This window comes from Phyllobates terribilis, unplaced genomic scaffold, assembly GCF_046119375.1.
Source record: "Phyllobates terribilis strain yellow unplaced genomic scaffold, ASM4611937v1 Scaffold_12__6_contigs__length_324123572, whole genome shotgun sequence".
Taxonomy (NCBI): Eukaryota; Metazoa; Chordata; class Amphibia; order Anura; family Dendrobatidae; genus Phyllobates; species Phyllobates terribilis.
The window spans coordinates 276,648,487-276,666,976 of record NW_027362772.1 but is presented as its reverse complement, the minus strand read 5'-3'; the positions used below and the strand labels follow the sequence as shown (position 1 = coordinate 276,666,976).

General features: G+C 50.4%; 1 protein-coding gene across 1 annotated transcript in view; it reads right to left on the bottom strand.

Annotated features, from left to right (window-relative positions):
* Nucleotides 1-17,032, bottom strand: part of LOC141171801 (5-hydroxytryptamine receptor 3A-like) — a 52,346-nt gene extending 35,314 nt beyond the window's left edge. Inside the window, exon 1 of the mRNA XM_073655438.1 lies at nt 16,844-17,032. Coding sequence (XP_073511539.1) covers nt 16,844-16,898 — 55 coding nt within the window. The 5' untranslated portion in view covers nt 16,899-17,032. The remainder of the gene's footprint in view (nt 1-16,843) is intronic.
* Nucleotides 17,033-18,490: the final 1,458 nt, after the last annotated feature.

Sequence of the window (18,490 nt, the reverse complement as noted above, 5' to 3'; positions counted from 1 at the left end):
CTGACAGATAAGCGCACGCGGCTCTCCACTGATAATGTAGACAGACTCACGTTCATAAAGATGAACAAATCATGGATCCGAAACGACTTTTCTACCCCTGTGTCATCCTGGGGAGAGTAAAAGCTTGATGATTGGTTAAAATCACCCTACCAACCGTTTTAAGCTTTCAAATTACTAATCATGTTTATCTGTATCTTGACTGGAAAATAATTTGGGCTTTGTAGCAGTGTGCAGCACTGATCCTATTAGGCCATCTATACTAAAGCTTCACCAGATTTAAAATTAAAAATAATTTTTAGCTGCATCTAGCCCGGAAAATAATTTTGGGGCTCCGAGATGCGCAAGGCACATAAGTGCCTTCTTGCTGCACTACCTGCAGCATGACCCTCATATTGTCAGAATTCGAAGTAATCATGACTACTGGGTTGCCACACTCTTAGATCCCCCAAACTTTTCGATCAACCTTTTCATTTTAATAAAGACCAAAAAAATTGTCATTTTTGAAATTATAAGCATTAGCAGGTTGTTAGAAACTGAAATCAAACAGTTTTCAACTCAAAACTTTATTCTAGGTGATGTTACATTTTCACATAGGACCCCTTGTTCGAAAGGAGCTTCTGAACTCTCTCGTCCATTGAATTTGTCAGGTTTTGGATGGTTTCTGCTTCAATTGTTTTGCATGAGGACAGAATACCCTCCCAGAGCTGTTGCTTAGATGTGAACTGCCTCCCGCCATCATAGACACTCCTTTTAATGATACTCCAAAGGTTCTGAATGGGGTAGAGGTCAGGGGAGCATGGGGGTCACACCATAAGTTTGTCCCCTTTTATGCCCATATCAGCCAGAGATGCAGATGTTTTATGTGCAGCATGAGATGGTGCATTATCATGCAGAAAAATGATCTTGCTGTGAAATACACGGTTCTTCTTCTTGAACCATGGCAGGAAGTGCTGTTTGAGAAAATCCACATACATTATGGAGTTCATCTTTAGCGCCTTCAGGGATCCTAAAGGGGCCGACAATCTCTCTCCCCATGATTCCAGCCCAAAACATTACTCCACCTCCTCCTTGTTGGCGCTGTAGCCGTGTTTGCGTGGGGTGTCCATCAACCAGCCATCCTCCACTCCATCCATCTGGACCATCGAGCGCTGCACGGCACTCATCCGTGAACAAAACAGTTTTGAAATCAGTCTTCATGTAATGTTTGGCCCACTGGAGCCGTTTCTGCTTGTGTGAAGTGGATAGAGGAGGTCGACAGGATGGCGCATGCACAGCTGCAAACCTCTGAAGGACCCTGCATCTTGTTGTTCAGGGGACGTTGGAGGCACAAGCAGCTTCAAAAACTTGTCTGCTGCTATGACAAGGCTTTTTTGCCGCTGCTCTTTCAACCTGACGTAATTGCCTGTAGGAAAGAGTCCTCAATTTGCCCTTATCAGCACGCACACGTGTGTACTGTGAATCAGCTACATACTTCTTGATTGCCAAGACACTTCATCCTGATCATCGCACAATGTTGATTGTAGTCATGCCTTGACCTAAACACTCCACAATTTGTTGCTTCTCAGCAGCCGACACATCCTTTTTCTTTCCCATTTTGGCAGAAAATGTAGGCTGCTTAATAATGTGAGAGAGCCTTCTTAAGTAGTCTTGCCTTTCATTGGACACACCTGCCAAACTAATTAGCACAGGTGTCTGCAATTGCTTACAGTAATATAAAGAGCCCTGACACACATCACCATCAATGAGTTTAACTGACAAACAAACAAATTCTTCCCTTATCACTCCTAAACACTTTTTGTATAATAATTTGGAACGCAGTGTACATGTGCTTTTCCACAAAACACCAGTGGTTCACGTAGTGAATCTTACAGTTCTAACTTGCCAACCGTGGTCTGTATGGAGTTGTTCAATAAAGGGCCCAAAATTAAGATAACATAGATGGGAGAGGTCTCTATGAATAGGAATTCCTAAGTATTTGATACCCTGTGAGGGCCAGGCAAAGGGAAAGTTGGACTGGATGGAATCCTATATGGATTTGGGGAGGGAGACATCGAGGGCCTCAGACTTCGCTGCATTGATTTTAAAATTTTACCATGTAACAAAGTGATCTATTTCAGCCATAACAGCATGGATGGATATATGTGATTGAGTGATATATACTAGGACATCATCAGCAAATAGAGAGCACTTGTACTCGGTGCCTCCCACCTCAATCCACCTAATATTGGGGTTATGGCGAATTGATGAGAGCAGGTGCTCCGTCACTAGGATGTATAAGAGAGGGGACAGAGGACATCACTGCCTTGTCCCATTGGTGATTGTGAAAGGTGATGAAAATGTTCTGACGCACCCCCTGGGCCTTGGGACACCCGGAGCCGGACCCTTTTTGGTGGATGCTGGTGGTTGTAGTCTTCGTGGCGGCGACCCAGTTCCGTGGCTCAGGGCGGTCAAACCAGTGGCGGAACTATTTATGTGGTTTTCATGTTTAAATGTCCGACTACGCCACCCGTGGATTGCGGTCAGAGTGAACCGCCGCTACAGGGCAGACCACTGAGGCTGGTGTTGTGGGTGCAGCAGAGCGTAGCATAACTCCCCACGGGAGGAGTATAGCCTCAGGGCAGTGTATGCGGAGGATGGGGGTGATGATGCAGGGCAGCAGCAGTAACGACACGGAGTCAGTGATGCAGTTCAGGGCCTTTACTCACAGTTCTTATTATCCAGACCACGTCTGCAGGTAACGGCTGCCCACGTCGTACTGTGCTCACCAGGTGAGGGGCTCAGACAACTCCCAGATAACTTTGGAGCACTTCACAGGACCCCCTTTGTGTGTCCTTTGTCTGGCCTTTCTTACCAACACTTCTGTCCGGCTGCCTCGGGCCTCCTCTTGGTAAACTTGGCGCCAGTTTCCCTGACCCTATGTGGTGCCTTCCTAGCGGGTGTAGCGAGGGGCTGCGCCACATAAAATGTCAGAGCCTCCGGTTTCTAGCTGAGGGTCGTTTCCTGCCTCCACTAGTTCGGGGACCGGTCTCCCCCTTTGGCCTGACCCCTCCACGCAGGTGGATTCGGGCGTGCGGTGGCGACTCGCCCGTCCGCACCCCTGGGATCCCTTCATTCCTCGTTCCTGGAGCCTTCTCCGCTCCTCTTCCTTCCTTCTCCCTCTTCCAGGCCTGGGCCTCTGTTACTAGGCCCGCCTCCGGAGCAGAGCTCATGCAGAGCCCCTGCTCCCTGCCACTTCTGCTCAGACTTCTCTGCACTGAACTAAGATGGTGCCCACCTTTTATACTCCCTTCTCAATGCACCCAGGAACTGCTTCCTCCCTGCTCCTGCACTACAGGGTTCCCCTTCCTCAGTGTTCCCTCCCCCCACTCCAGCCAGGGACAGGGACTGTCGTGCCCATCTCAGGGGCATATTGGTCGCCCTGCCCCACGGCAATGTGGTGTAATGCATGCAGGTGTCGGGTCCTGATCCACACTCCATCCTTACCTGAGAGTGAGATATCACACCTCTGGGTGAGGTGCAATACGTCTGTAGCAACCGAGCCCTCAGGGTGCTACAGTTCCATTTATCTTCAGCCTAGGTGACGTATTGCGATACAGGGCCGTGATTTTGGCTATAAAAGGGTCCCCTAGACCCCTACCCCAAGCTTTTTAAGAGAATCATATATGGCGTGCCAGGAGACTCTATGGAATGCTTTCTCAGCATCCAACGAGAGTATCTAATTACAAATTTTTAACTGCATCTAGCCCAGGAAATACTTTGTGCCTAGTAGCAGTGTCTGCTAGTGAGCGGATTATCCCGGCTGTTAAGCAAGCTGCACCACCTGTAGTTTAGACACTTAATTTTTTCAAAGGAAATGCTTCGGGACCATGGGATACTTAGTGAAGAGCATCAGGAGGCACCCCAAGGCATAGGGGCTGGGACTGGCAGTAGGATGCCTTGCGGTGGACAGCCGAGCTCGATCCTTATAAAAGCTTTTTAACTGCAGCAGCTTTAGTGGACGCTACTGGAGCTGGAATTACCGCGGCTGCTGGCATGAGACTTGCCCTCCAATAGATCCTTGTAAATGGATTTAAAGTGTATTCATTCAAATTAGAGAGACAATTTAAATTAAAAAGCTTAGAGCTGCCTCCACCACAGGGGGGCTCGCTCGACCCACCAGCGGACAGGTGTAGCACCCTGAGGATTCGGCTGCTACAGGGGTATTGCACCTCAACCCAGAGGTGTGATATTCCACTCCCGGGTAAGGAAGGAGTGTGGAACTGAGCTCAGATAGACTGCATGCACTACATACATCCCATTCCAGAGGAGCAGGCCGACGGCACTCCCACTTAGAAATGTGCAGGTGCGACCGAGCCTGTTCCTGGCTGGAGTGGGAGGGGGGAGGAACATCCCATGTAGTGTAGGGGCAGATAGGGGGAGCAGTCTGGGTAGTGGTAGGAGCTCATTGGGTGCTGGTCACCTGAGCTCACACATAGAGGGATATATAAGGTGGGCACCATCTAGAATCAGGGTCAGACGCAGAGAGGAAGTCAGATGCAGAGGACAAGCCTGCAGCAAGAGAGAGAAAGAAACAACAGCCCTGGAGAGAGAGTGGAGTACAGAAAGACCCAGAGGGGGACAAAGAAGGGACCCAAGAACCCAAATCAGATCACCGGGTGAGGAGTCAGCACAAGGGTACCGGAACCCAAACTGGTGGGGGCAGAAAACACATCCCTAGCCAGAGACCGGAGGCTGTGGGCAGCATCTGCCACGGCCACCCACTACATCCACCCTGAAGGCTTACCACATGAAGGGTCAGGGAACCTGAGGCCAAAGGTTGCCCCACAGAAGGCCCGAGGGAGTTGGACCTAGGCGGATCACTGGTGGGGACGGCTGAAGGAAGGACAGAGGGAGAGCTCAGGGCCACGCTCCGGACTTGTTTGGGGGTTGGCCGGATCCAGGACCTGGTGGACGCAGCACGGCTCGGGAGGTCACTTGGAGCTAGAGTGACCAGGAACATCTGCAGTAAGTAAAGACCCTTAACTGCACTACCCGAGTCTGTCATCATTACCGGCTGCACCGCACCACCACAACCCCCATCCTCTGCGCCTGTCCCCTCTGAGGCTATACCCCTCCCGTTGGGGGTTATCCCACCAAGCTGCGCATCCACCATCAGCCTCAGCGGACCCTGCTGCAGCGGCGGCCACAGTGACCGCATCACAACGGGTGGCGTAGTCGACACAACGAACTTTAATAACATCAGTAAAGACTGCCACATAACCCTGAGCTTGACGCCCTGGGCACAGGACCGGGTCACAGCCGCTCGGAGACTACAACCCCCCCCATCTGATCCGGTGCCGGGTATTCCCCTCAAAACGGAATATGTCCCAGGGGGCGCGTCAACTTTGGCGTAGTCGGCAGGATTACGTGCCCGCAACACCCGGGTACTGCGTGCCTGAAGAAAAGTGCAAGTTTACCTCAGAAAGAAGTCTCCCGCCGGTTCCGGAGGGTCCACGCCATCGGACTCCATCACCAGTCGTTTCCCGCCGATTGTCCGCCATTTCCAGCTTGTTCCCGCCATCTGCAGAGTTTCCCGCCACTGGGAAGCGATTCCCGCCAAAACCGCAGATTTCCCGCCTTGGAAGAGCAGCGGACGCCATTATGGGCGTGCCAAAGGAGGGCAAGAGGCCACCTCCCATCGTGGGCCAGGACAGAAAATGGCGCCAAAAGTGGAAACCGCCCCCACCAACAGAGACTGTGATGCTGGAGGTGTCTGTCAGCGTGAAAGAACTCCCCCTGGAGCTGACAGTCACCGAGTTGCCCCGGGACCGCCCTCGAAGTGGGAGGAGACGAAAGAAAGGAGAGAAGATGGGTGTCGCCTGGAGCAGTGTAGAACGAGCGCACCCGGAGGCAAGAGGTCTAATGAGGAGTAGCGGAGAAGCTCACCCGGAGTCGAGGAGAGAAAGAGTGGACCCGGGAATGGAGCGGCAGCAGAGCAGCACCGGCCCGCTGGCCAGGAGCCTGCTGGAGGAAGAAGGAGGAGAGCAGAGCAGCACCGGCCCGCTGGCCAGGAGCCTGCCGGAAGCAGAGCAGAGCAGCACCGACCCGATGGTCAGGAGCCTGCTGGAGTCAACAACCCCGCTAGGCTTAGCGGAGATCCTGGCGCAGCTTCCCCGAGATCGGGAGTGCGCGCGGAGTGCCCTGGAGGGCCTCGCGGGAAGGATGGCCCGAGTGCAGAGGGAGATCCTGGCGGAGTGGGGCCGGGAGATGGCCCAGCAAGCTGGAATCCGCCCACGGAACCCGCTCCCTTGGAAGAAGACACCGACTACCTCTGCGGATGACGCGGGAGGACCCAAGGCCGGAGACGGCGCAGAAGAGGGAGCGAGACGCATGGCAGCAGGTAAGGGGGATGCCTATACCCCATACCGGAAGACCGCTTACCTGCCCCAGCTCCCCGTCGCAGAGCCCGAAGGTCCCCCGGCCGTACCCGAGACCGCCATGACATCGCCACCGACTAGGCCCCGACCGGAAGCCGCCGTCGCGACCCCGATGACGTCACGCATCGTGACCCGGAGCGTGGCGCCGGAAGAGGAGCCTCCGGCCTGGTCACAGGGCCTAGCATTTCCGGGCGCCGCATCCAAAGCAGAGCCATCTACCTCCGCGGAGCCTCCGGCCTGGTCGCAAGGCCAGGTAACCCAGGGCGCCGCCGTCCTAACGGTGCCCTTCACCTTCCAGGTGCCCCAGGCCTGGCCGCAAGGCCTGGGCAACCCGGGCGCCACCACCACCGCGCCCGCGCCCGTAATACCTAGGGTGCCACATCTGGGAGAGGACCCCTTCAGCCAGCTAACGTGGCCGGACGGTCGGCCTTTCATCTGGCCCGAAGGATTCTTGGAGCTGGAGCGGCAGAAGCAACTAGGTCCCCTGTGTGAGCCCCTGATCCCGGCTCCAAAGCCCGTGACTCGGGTCTCGCCTCCCCTAGAAGAGGCTCAATTTGCGTGGGACCCCAAGGGAGAAGATCTGATGGGGTTCACCGGAGAGACTCGGGCAGCTGCAGCAGCGCGCACAGAGTGTTGCCGTCAACAGCTGGCAGAGTTCAAGAGAGAGCGGGAGGAGAGGCAGGCCAAAGAGCAATGGGCCCAGACCCGCAGCGCGGAGCAAAAGAGTCGGACCAGAAGGGACCCCCGTGCAGCAGATCGTCCCCGTACCATCGGGACGGTAATAAAGTTTAATGCGCAGCATGGGTGGGGCTTCATAAGGGACCGGAACACCATGGGTGACGTCTTCGTCACACGACGGGACGTCGAGTCCCACCTGCCAGAGGGTCACAAAGGCCGTGACCTCTACGTCGGTGATGAGGTAACGTTCACCCGGCACAAGTGTGCCAAGGGACCTTACGCCCTCCACGTGCATCGCTTGACGGAGGAGGAGTTGCGGTGCGAGGAGGAGGAGCAAGAGGACCCGGACGGGTCTGAAGAAACCACCAGCCGTAAGATAAGAGCAGGAGGCAGACGCCGTTGAGTGCGGCAGAGCAGGAGACTGTATATAGTTGCCTGTCGGGGCACAGTGAATCGGAACTGAAACTGAAACTGGAACTGTTGTTGCTGCTAAAATAGTCCCCGTTGGGACCAGCGAACTGTTACCTGTAACCCTTACCATACCAGGCTGAGGACTGTGAGCAGCCATCCCTTTCCCCCTACCTGGCCGGGGACTGAGAACGGCCAAAATTTCCCTGTACATAGTTGCGCTTGCTAAAGCGCCCCCTACCGGTTTTATTTGGGAAACTGTTTTACAAAAGACTGTCGCACTCTACCTGGTCACGAGTTGCACGGTGACCAGAGGAGGAAGAAAGAAAAAGACGACGAGAAAGTTTTATATATATATGTTTTATGTGTTTTACATGTTTATAAAAATTTGTATGTTTTGGTGTTTTTTGTCTTTGCAGCCCGAGGACGTGCTGTGATTTACCAGGGGGGAATGTAGCACCCTGAGGATTCGGCTGCTACAGGGGTATTGCACCTCAACCCAGAGGTGTGATATTCCACTCCCGGGTAAGGAAGGAGTGTGGAACTGAGCTCAGATAGACTGCATGCACTACATACATCCCATTCCAGAGGAGCAGGCCGACGGCACTCCCACTTAGAAATGTGCAGGTGCGACCGAGCCTGTTCCTGGCTGGAGTGGGAGGGGGGAGGAACATCCCATGTAGTGTAGGGGCAGATAGGGGGAGCAGTCTGGGTAGTGGTAGGAGCTCATTGGGTGCTGGTCACCTGAGCTCACACATAGAGGGATATATAAGGTGGGCACCATCTAGAATCAGGGTCAGACGCAGAGAGGAAGTCAGATGCAGAGGACAAGCCTGCAGCAAGAGAGAGAAAGAAACAACAGCCCTGGAGAGAGAGTGGAGTACAGAAAGACCCAGAGGGGGACAAAGAAGGGACCCAAGAACCCAAATCAGATCACCGGGTGAGGAGTCAGCACAAGGGTACCGGAACCCAAACTGGTGGGGGCAGAAAACACATCCCTAGCCAGAGACCGGAGGCTGTGGGCAGCATCTGCCACGGCCACCCACTACATCCACCCTGAAGGCTTACCACATGAAGGGTCAGGGAACCTGAGGCCAAAGGTTGCCCCACAGAAGGCCCGAGGGAGCTGGACCTAGGCGGATCACTGGTGGGGACGGCTGAAGGAAGGACAGAGGGAGAGCTCAGGGCCACGCTCCGGACTTGTTTGGGGGTTGGCCGGATCCAGGACCTGGTGGACGCAGCACGGCTCGGGAGGTCACTTGGAGCTAGAGTGACCAGGAACATCTGCAGTAAGTAAAGACCCTTAACTGCACTACCCGAGTCTGTCATCATTACCGGCTGCACCGCACCACCACAACCCCCATCCTCTGCGCCTGTCCCCTCTGAGGCTATACCCCTCCCGTTGGGGGTTATCCCACCAAGCTGCGCATCCACCATCAGCCTCAGGGGACCCTGCTGCAGCGGCGGCCACAGTGACCGCATCACAACGGGTGGCGTAGTCGACACAACGAACTTTAATAACATCAGTAAAGACTGCCACATAACCCTGAGCTTGACGCCCTGGGCACGGGACCGGGTCACAGCCGCTCGGAGACTACAACCCCCCCCATCTGATCCGGTGCCGGGTATTCCCCTCAAAACGGAATATGTCCCAGGGGGCGCGTCACAGGCACCAGTATTGGGAGAGGGGGGCTGGCCGTCAGGGTTCACCGCGGCTCTGGCACAAACCCGGCGACACGGAGGTGGCACGGGCAGGAGCGGACTGGCTGTGTCGGCTTCTCACTTTTTGGATTTTAGAAGGGCATGACATGCCTATATCTGTGTCTCCCCCTCCTTTTACTCCTCCACCTCTTTTATTTTCGCATGACTATATGTACTTGTCACTTTTCCATGTGTTAGTTATGTCTTCTGAGCAGTTTGTCAGCTTTTGGACACCTTTGAAGGTGTTTTCTATGTGTTTCTATGTGTTTTTGTTTGCCTGCCATTGGTTTTAACGGTGTTCGAAGGTGTTCGACGAACAGTTCGACGAACAGTTCGGCGAACACACGGGTGTTCGACGAACCGAACCGAACTCGAACACTACGGGGGTGGCTCAACATTAAAGAGAACCCCCTGTTGTGCGTGCAAGGCAATCCCCTGTCCATACTGCATGCAAAGATGCCCCCTCCTCTCCGTCTTCACTTGTTATGGCAGTTTCTCAAGAAACAGCATCAACGTCCACGTCCACGTCCCACCGCAGCGTTAAATTGTCCATATCCCAGACCTTTGAACTAAAGCGCAAATTCGCAGCCAACGCCCCACAGGCCACAGTCCTAAATTTGCACATTTCACGACTGCTTGCGTTGAAAATGCTGTCTTTTAGGCTGGTGGAGACGGAATCCTTCCGCAATCTTATGGCAGTGGCCGTCCCTCGGTACTCGGTCCCCAGCCGACACTATTTTGCCTGGTGTGCCATCCCCGCACTACACAAGCACGTGTCCCAAAACATCTGCCGTGCCCTCAACAACGCAGTTACTAGGAGAGTCCACCTGACAACGGACACGTGGACAAGTGCTTGTGGCCAGGGACGGTACATCTCCCTAACGGCACACTGGGTAAATATAGTGGAAGCCGGGACCCAGTCGGACCTTGGGACGGAACACATCCTCCCCACACCGAGGATTGCGGGCCCTATGTCAGTCAGAGTTGCCCCCACAGTGTACAGCTCCTGCGCATCATCCTCCTTCTCTTCATGTTCAGCCTCCATCTCAGATATCACCACATCAGTTACAAGCTGGAAGCACTGCAGTACTGCCTCAGCCAAGCGACAACAGGCTGTGCTGAAACTCATAAGCTTAGGTGATAAACCTCACACTGCTTGTGAGTTGTGGACAGCTGTGAAAGATTAGGCAGATCTGTGGCTGAGACCGCTGAACCTACATCCAGGCATGGTCGTGTGTGACAATGGCTGTAACCTGGTGGCGGCTCTGAGGCGAGGCGAGATCACACACGTACCATGCCTGGCTCATGTGCTTCAGCGGTTTCTTCAATCGTACCCCGAGTTGCCAGATCTGCTTGTCAAAGTACGCCACCTGTCAGCTCATTTTACGGAAGTCGGCTACAGCTTCCGCCGCCCTTGCTGTGTTGCAGCAGCGTTTGCAGCTTCCAGCACACCGACTGGTGTGTGATGTCCCCACATGTTGGAACTCTACCCTCCACATGTTGCAAAGGATTTGTGAGCAGAAGAGAGCAGTTGTGGAGTACCAGCTGCAACTAGGCCGTCGATATTCAGGTCAGACTCCACACATAAGACCTCAGGAGTGGACCTGAATGTCTGACATATGTACCATCCTGACAAACTTTGAGGAGTCCACCAAGATGGTGAGTGGCGATGACGCCGTCATTAGCTTCAGCATCCCACTTGTCTGTCTTTTCCAACGCTCTGTGCAGAGAATTAAAGAGGAGGCATTGCAGCCAGAGTATGATGAGATGGATCAAGAAGCCGTAGCGGGCGATTACACACAGCCCAGCCTCATCTCATCCCAACGTGCATTGGGGGACAATGAGGGAGAGGAGGAGGAGAAGGAAGAACAGGAGCTGGTATCATGCGATGTAGACGGTAGTACCTGTAAAACTGTCATACCGTTGGTTCAGCGTGGGTGGCCTGAGGACAGGGGGGAGGGGGAGGAGGAGGAGGAGAGCATGGTCAGTCGTCATCTTGGTGAGGTCACAGAAGTCTTGCCCGTTACTAGTCTGGCACGCATGGCTGACTGACTTTATGTTACGCTGCCTTAACCGTGACCCTCGCGTTGTCAAAATGTTGGGTGACAGTCATTACTGGTTGGTGACACTTTTAGACCCCCGCTACAAGGAGAACTTTCACTCTCTTATTCCTGAGGTGGAGAGGTCTACAAAAATGGGGCAGTACCAGAAGGCCCTTGCTGCAGAACTGTTAAAAAAATTCCCATCTGAACACACTAGTAGCAGAGGTCACAGTTCGTTGACCAACCAAGGCGTACAGGCGAGAGAGACGCAACTCCAATCCAGCAGAGGCAGGGGAACATTGTCAACGTTCTGGGACAGTTTTCTGAGACCCGCCCAGCTTACAGGCCCTGAGGCGCAGGTGTACTCTCACAAGGAGTGGAAAGTTTCAAAAGATGGTGAGGGAGTACCTTGCCGACCGTAACAGCGTCCTCAGTGATTCCCCTGTGCCTTTTAATTATTGGGTATCCAAGCTGGACACTTGGAATGAACTCGCTCTGTACGCCTTGGAGGTCCTAGCCTGCCCTGCCGCTAGCGTGCTATCGGTGCGTGTTTTTAGTGCCGCTGGGGGAATTTTAACTGATAAGCGCACTCGTCTGTCAACTGACAATGCTGACAAGCTGACCCTTATCAAAATGAACAAGGGCTGGATTGGGCCCGACTTCTCTTCACCACCAAATGACAGCAGAGTAGCATAAAGTCAAATCCACTCTGTTGTTTCGGGAGGTGTATTCCCATGCACCGCTTCACACCCACACATGGGTATACGCTTCCTCATTTCGGCTGTTTTTTGCTCTTCTCCTTATCCTCAGCCTCCACCACCGCTATACCACCAGGGTGACCATGGTCCGTGTTGCCAGCATTGCAAGTTCCTCCGTCCTAATTTTTGGCAGCTTTTGCTTGGAAGGCATAGGCAAAGACTATGGGAGACCCACTCCCCCATAATGGGAATAATGTTTTTAATATGCTATACTGCATGGCTCTTGTACAGGGCATTGCAAGTTCCTTCAACCTAATTTTTGGCAGCTTTTGCTTGGAAGGCATAGGCAAAGACTATGGGAGACCCTCTCCCCCATAATGGGAATAATGTTTTTAATATGCTGTACTGCATGGCTCTTGTAAAGGGCATTAAAATCGTCTTGTTAAGCTACAGTGACTTCCACGTCTCTTCCACGGGGCATTGATATTGTCTTTTTATTCCACTGCGACCTCCACCACTCTTCCAAGGGGCATTGATATTGTCTTTTTATTCCACTGCGACCTCCACCACTCTTCCCAGGGGCATTGATATTGTCTTTTAATTCCACTGCGACCTCCACCACTCTTCCAAGGGGCATTAAAACGGTCTTGTTAAGCTACTGTGACCTCCACGTCTCTTCCAAGGGGCATTGATATTGTCTTTTTATTCCACTGCGAACTCCACCACTTTTCCAAGGGGCATTGATATTGTCTTTTTATTCCACTGCGACCTCCACCACTGTTCCAAGGGGCATTGATATTGTCTTTTTATTCCACTGCGACCTCCACCACTCTTCCCAGGGGCATTGATATTGTCTTTTTATTCCACTGCGACCTCCACCACTGTTCCAAGGGGCATTAAAACTATCTTGTTAAGCTACTGTGACCTCCACGTCTCTTCCACGGGGCATTGATATTGCCTTTTTATTCTACTGCGACCTCCACCACTCTTCCAAGGGGCATTGATAATGTCTTTTTATTCCACTAGACCTCCACCACTCTTCCAAGGGGCATTGATATTGTCTTTTTATTCCACTGCGACCTCCACCACTGTTCCAAGGGGCATTAAAACTATCTTGTTAAGCTACTGTGACCTCCACGTCTCTTCCACGGGGCATTGATATTGTCTTTTTATTCTACTGCAACCTCCATCACTCTTCCAAGTGGCATTGATATTGTCTTTTTATTCCACTGCGACCTCCACCACTCTTCCAAGGGGCATTGATATTGTCTTTTTATTCCACTGTGACCTCCACCACTCTTCCAAGGGGCATTGAAACTGTCTTGTTAAGCTACTGTGACCTCCACGTCTCTTCCAAGGGGCATTAAAACCGTCTTGTTTAACCACTCTGAACTCTACAGCTCTTCCAAGGGGCATTGATATGTTGTTTTTAATTAACTCTATCCTACACGACTCTTCCAACGGGCATTGCATTTCCTCCTAATTTTAGTCAGCTTTTTCTTTTCAATGCATAGGCGAACACTAAGGAAGACCCACTCCCCAATAATGGGTAGAAGGTTTTTAGTACGCTGTAATCCACGTCTGTTTCAAGGGGCATTGCAGTTCCTCATAATTTTTGGAAAGCCTGCCATTCACTGCTTAGGCCAACAGTGTACAGGAGACCCTGTTGCTATAAATGGAAAAAACTGTTTAGTTAAGGCCCTCTGACCTCCATGTCACTTCCAAGGGGCATTGGAGTGCTTCAAAATTTTTGGTAGGCATTGCACTCACTGTATGCCCTATAACTGTGTAGCCGAACCGCTCCTTTTGGTACAGAAACATATCCTACAAGACATATGTGGTTGACTGGCCTGATATTGATGTGAATGGTCCCTGTTCCTCCTGCTCTTTCTCCTTTGCCACCACCTCATCCATCATTCATCACCTGAAGCTTTGTTTTAACGGGAGTCATAGAACTGGGATAGTAGCAGGAAAACATCCAGCAATCCTCGGAGGAGGTAGGGTATGCGCCAAAACGCTGACCACCTCAGGCCTAGCCGCTACTACATACATGCGCTTGCATTCCAAGGAACAGAAAGCTAAGGAGACGGATGGCCTCATGATCATGAATAATTTACTCGTTGTGTAGGAGGCCGATCACTGCTGCTGTCTACCTTCTGAACTTTGTGTTGAAGCATGATTGACCCAGGACCCGCAATCCTCTATGTCTGGAGGACGTGTTGCATCCCAGTGTCCAACTGTGTCCCGGCTACCACAATATTAACCCAGTGTGAAGGCATCAGTGATATGGACCATCCCTGGCCACATTCACTTGTCCACTTGTTTATGGTTAGGCTGTCCTTCCCACTAAATGCACTGGGGAGGGCATAGGTAATGTTTTGGTATGCGCGCTTGTGTATAAGGCGCACCGGGACAAATAGGGGCGGCTGGGGACCAAGTTTGGACACCCAGCCGCCGGGCGGCTGGGGACTGAGTATGGATACCAGGCCGCCGACGCAGCCATGACATGGTGGCCGGTGTCTGCCTCCACAAGCCTAAAAGGCCTCATTTCAAGTGCAAGCAAGCTAGCAGTATGGTATTGCAGCCTGGGGGTGGGTGGGTGGCAGGCTGCACACTTACGCTTGCATTCCAAGAAAACAAAGCAGATGCTAACTTCTATCATCATCATCATGCTCCTCACCTTGGCACTCTCAACTCCCCTGATGGAGAAGCCAGGGCCCACCGGAGGAGTCTGGTTGTCTGGTGGGTTCGGCCAATGCTGCCCTAAAGCAGGCAAGGCTAAGAATAGTGTGAGGAAGGTTACCGGGACAAATAGGGGCGGCTGGGGACCGAGTATGGACACCAAGCTGCCCCCTGGTGGCTGGGGACCAAGCGTGGACACCCGGCCGCCGACACAGCCATGACGTGGTGGCCAGATTCCGCCTCCACATGCCTAAAAGGCCCAATTTCAAGTGCAAGCTAGCAGTATGGTATTGCAGCCTGGGGGTGGGTGGGTGGCAGGCTGCATACTTGCGCTTGCATTGCAAGGAATGGGGGAGGTACAATTGAACACTGCCCTGGGACAAGGACTTGCACAGGGATAGTTACAAGTCTGCATCTTCTGATGCAGCTAGGATCACTTCTGATGGGCACACTTTTACGCAGTGACCTGGGTGTCAGAGATGATTCCAGGGGTCTTCCCCATGCTGTTCCCATGTCTTTTCAGCACTGTATGCATGTATCACACAGCACATGGCCAGATAAGGTTGTAAAATGTTAAAATGACATTTCCCGGTAAATGCATTTGTCACGGTTGAAAGCAATACAAAATTGCAAAAACGCAAAAAAATAATACTTGTGAATATAGCCCAAGGTATGGAGGAGTATTTTTGTTTTTGGTTATTTATTTTACCTTATACACAAGTCTTTACCCTGGAAAGGATGTTCCTTAACATATTTCACAGGAAAGCAGTTTCAGTTTCGTTTTTGAACGTTTTATTGTGAGACCGTAAAAGTGGCTTAATACCTCTGACCACGTTGTTGACAGCAGTGACCTGGGGGTCAGAAATGCTTCCTGAGGCGATCCCCATGCTGTCCCCATGTCATTTGAGCACTGTCACTATCGTTTTGGGCACTTTTTAGGCTTTCTGCAGACTACCGGGGGTGCCGCCGCAAAAATGCTCCGGTCTCCCATAGACTAACATTGGGCTCGTTGCTCGGGTTGAGCACCCGAGTATCACGGTGAGCTCGGTCCGAGCTTCGAGTACCCGAGCATTTTGTGCTCGCTCAGCACTAATTGTCACCATTCACATGTTTGTTGTTCCCAGGGTAAGAATGTAATTTCTTTGCTCCAGACACATGGACGCTAGGGATAATTTTAGAAGGAGACTGAATTTATTAATTTGTTTTTTTGGAGTGTTGTAGGAAACCCACATAAATATGAAGATAACATGGAAACCACCATGCAGATGTCACCCACGGTTGATTAAATGTTTGAGCTGCCGAGGATCCATCCCTGTAAGCTCTGCCATAAACTATTATGTACACAGAGTTTGCTCCACTATGAATATATTTTTTGTTGTTGGATTTTTTTAGTTGCAATATTCATATTATTGTGTTTCCATACTTTTTATGGTCCTCTTTTCCACATATCCAGCCATTCAGCCTTTTTTCGCTCAGGGATGACAATGAAGCACCGATTTGGTGTATCTGCTGTTGCACCATACCCTTGAAGGAGCCGGATCAGGAAATGTCCCATTTTGTGTTTTTTTGATCTGCCTCCACAGTTTTGTTATAGAAACTGTTGAAAAACATTGACGACAACTGATGCTGTTTTACCATCAGTTGCCATCAATCAAGACACAAGAAAACAAATCCGGATGGTACGGCTATACAGTAGATGAAAACTTCTTGAGAAGAACATTGACTGAGTGAATTTACTGCTTCGTGAGAACATGACTCTTCTAGTGCACTGAATCTTTTTTGTTGGCCTACGAAATAGCAAAATTACTTTGATGCCCATGTACAAGAGGATCTGGGTGCTTCTACTGAACTACTGGTCATGTGTGACCACCAGCACTGGGCAAAGTAAGTGGTGGGATTGGTGGAGAATGGTGGAACTAGGAAACAAGTAGTAATAATGATTGTCCATTTGTCTGCTGAACTTCAGGAACCAACTGTGGTGGGAAACACCTGTCTTGGCCACCAAAAGAGCTTGTCCCATCCTAAACAGATAATCTGTACGACATCTGCAAGAAGAATGGTCCATAAAGAGAGCCACAGGATATGGAACCATTTTATTCTCCCAAGGAGGACACATCCAAGAACATTTACCAAGTCCTCAGTTCCGGGGTTCATTTCTGGTTCTCATTAATGATGGAGAGAATGCTTAGTCTGAACTTAACATTTACACTGGACTTACCTGAACAGACGTGAAGAAGGTAGAAGATGATGCCAAGAATCCAACCAAAAATCATTGTGGTGCAGATTGAGAAACCAAGATTCCGAAGAGAAGAAATGATATCTGTTGCAGTTGACTGTCCACTTTGTTAAAATCCTTCGTACAAGTACAGCGTGCAGCTATGGCACGGAGTCACGGCTCCACGATATTACTAGCAAATTTGTGGTTAATGTTCTCCTATTTATGGCAGTATTTTAATACCGATGAAGAACGTGGACTTACTGAGCAAAGTTTTATTCAAATAAGTCTGACCAATAATTACTGGCAGTTTCCATCATATTTCCAACAGATGGACAGAATAAAAGTATTCTAAGAAGTCTGTAAGTGAATGTACAAATATCCACAACTATCTTGTGAAATTACATTTTTTGTACAGAGAAGGTACATCTAGAGTGGTCCTATAGTGATCGCTGACTACTCCACCCAAACCGAACAGAGTCATAGACCCCAAATCTTCAAGCAGATTTCACCACTTTTCCGATGTAAAACTGCTTGAGATGTCACCAAATTTTTGGGCAACTCATGGTTGCACCAAAATTTTTCAATTTTTTGGTGTTTTTACACCAGTCTTGACCAACTTTGTCAATTTGTTGATAAAAAGGCAGAGTTTTTCCAGGAAGGGTCATCATGGTTGTTCCAACAAATCCATCATAATTTACACCAAAAAAATTAGAGTGATAGCTGAAGCATACACCAAATTCATGGAGGCACAAATGAATCATTCTCCAGCACACTCTTCATCAAAAATGATGTACAAAATGCCAGTCATGATTAATCGGGGCCAAAGGGTTTACATATTTCCATCCAGGAACAGCAGTAGTTTTTCCGATATTGGTACCCGCTGACTGGCACTCTTTGGGCAATACTCTGGCTGGCACCATATTGGAAGTTCATTTGGTTGTCACTGTTGATGTCGTCCCGAGTCTGTCATTGTTGGTAGTAGTATCAGTGAGAGTTCTGCATGTTATCCCTTTGCATCATGTATGCTGAAGTTAAATGTGGACAGAAAATTACATAAATCCTGGTAAATAATTTGGGATTTTAACCATGGCTGCCTTGGCTCTTGTCCCCCAATAAAAATTATACCTTTTTTGTAGAGATCCGATGTGCCAGTCATGAGAAATCTAGTGTAGAAGTCATATGTAAATCATGCAGGAAGTGCACTGGGGGCGTGTCAGTGCAATTGAACTGCTTCTTCCCGCCTCCAGTGCATTTCTAGTCCGATTTGCATATAACTTCTACACTAGATTTCTTATGATTGGGACCTCAGATCTTTACAAAAAAATTAGCATTTTAATTTGGGGCACAAACACCTATATGGCCATATTACTACTTTTACATGTAAAATCGCTTTAACAAAGTCCCTTTGAAATAATAATTTTGTGTGTTTGCAGGATCAAGCTTTACCTACTAGTTTTGTTATTTTGGACTTTAGAGTCGTCAACTATTCTATCTACTTGCTTGCATGAGCAACAAACACCAAAAACTCAGAGCAAATGTAAAATGAGCAAATAAAAAGATTAATAATAATAATAATAATAATAATAATAAAAAAATAGAAATGAGCAAGAAAATTTTTATTACTGTGAAAAATTAAATAATAAACAC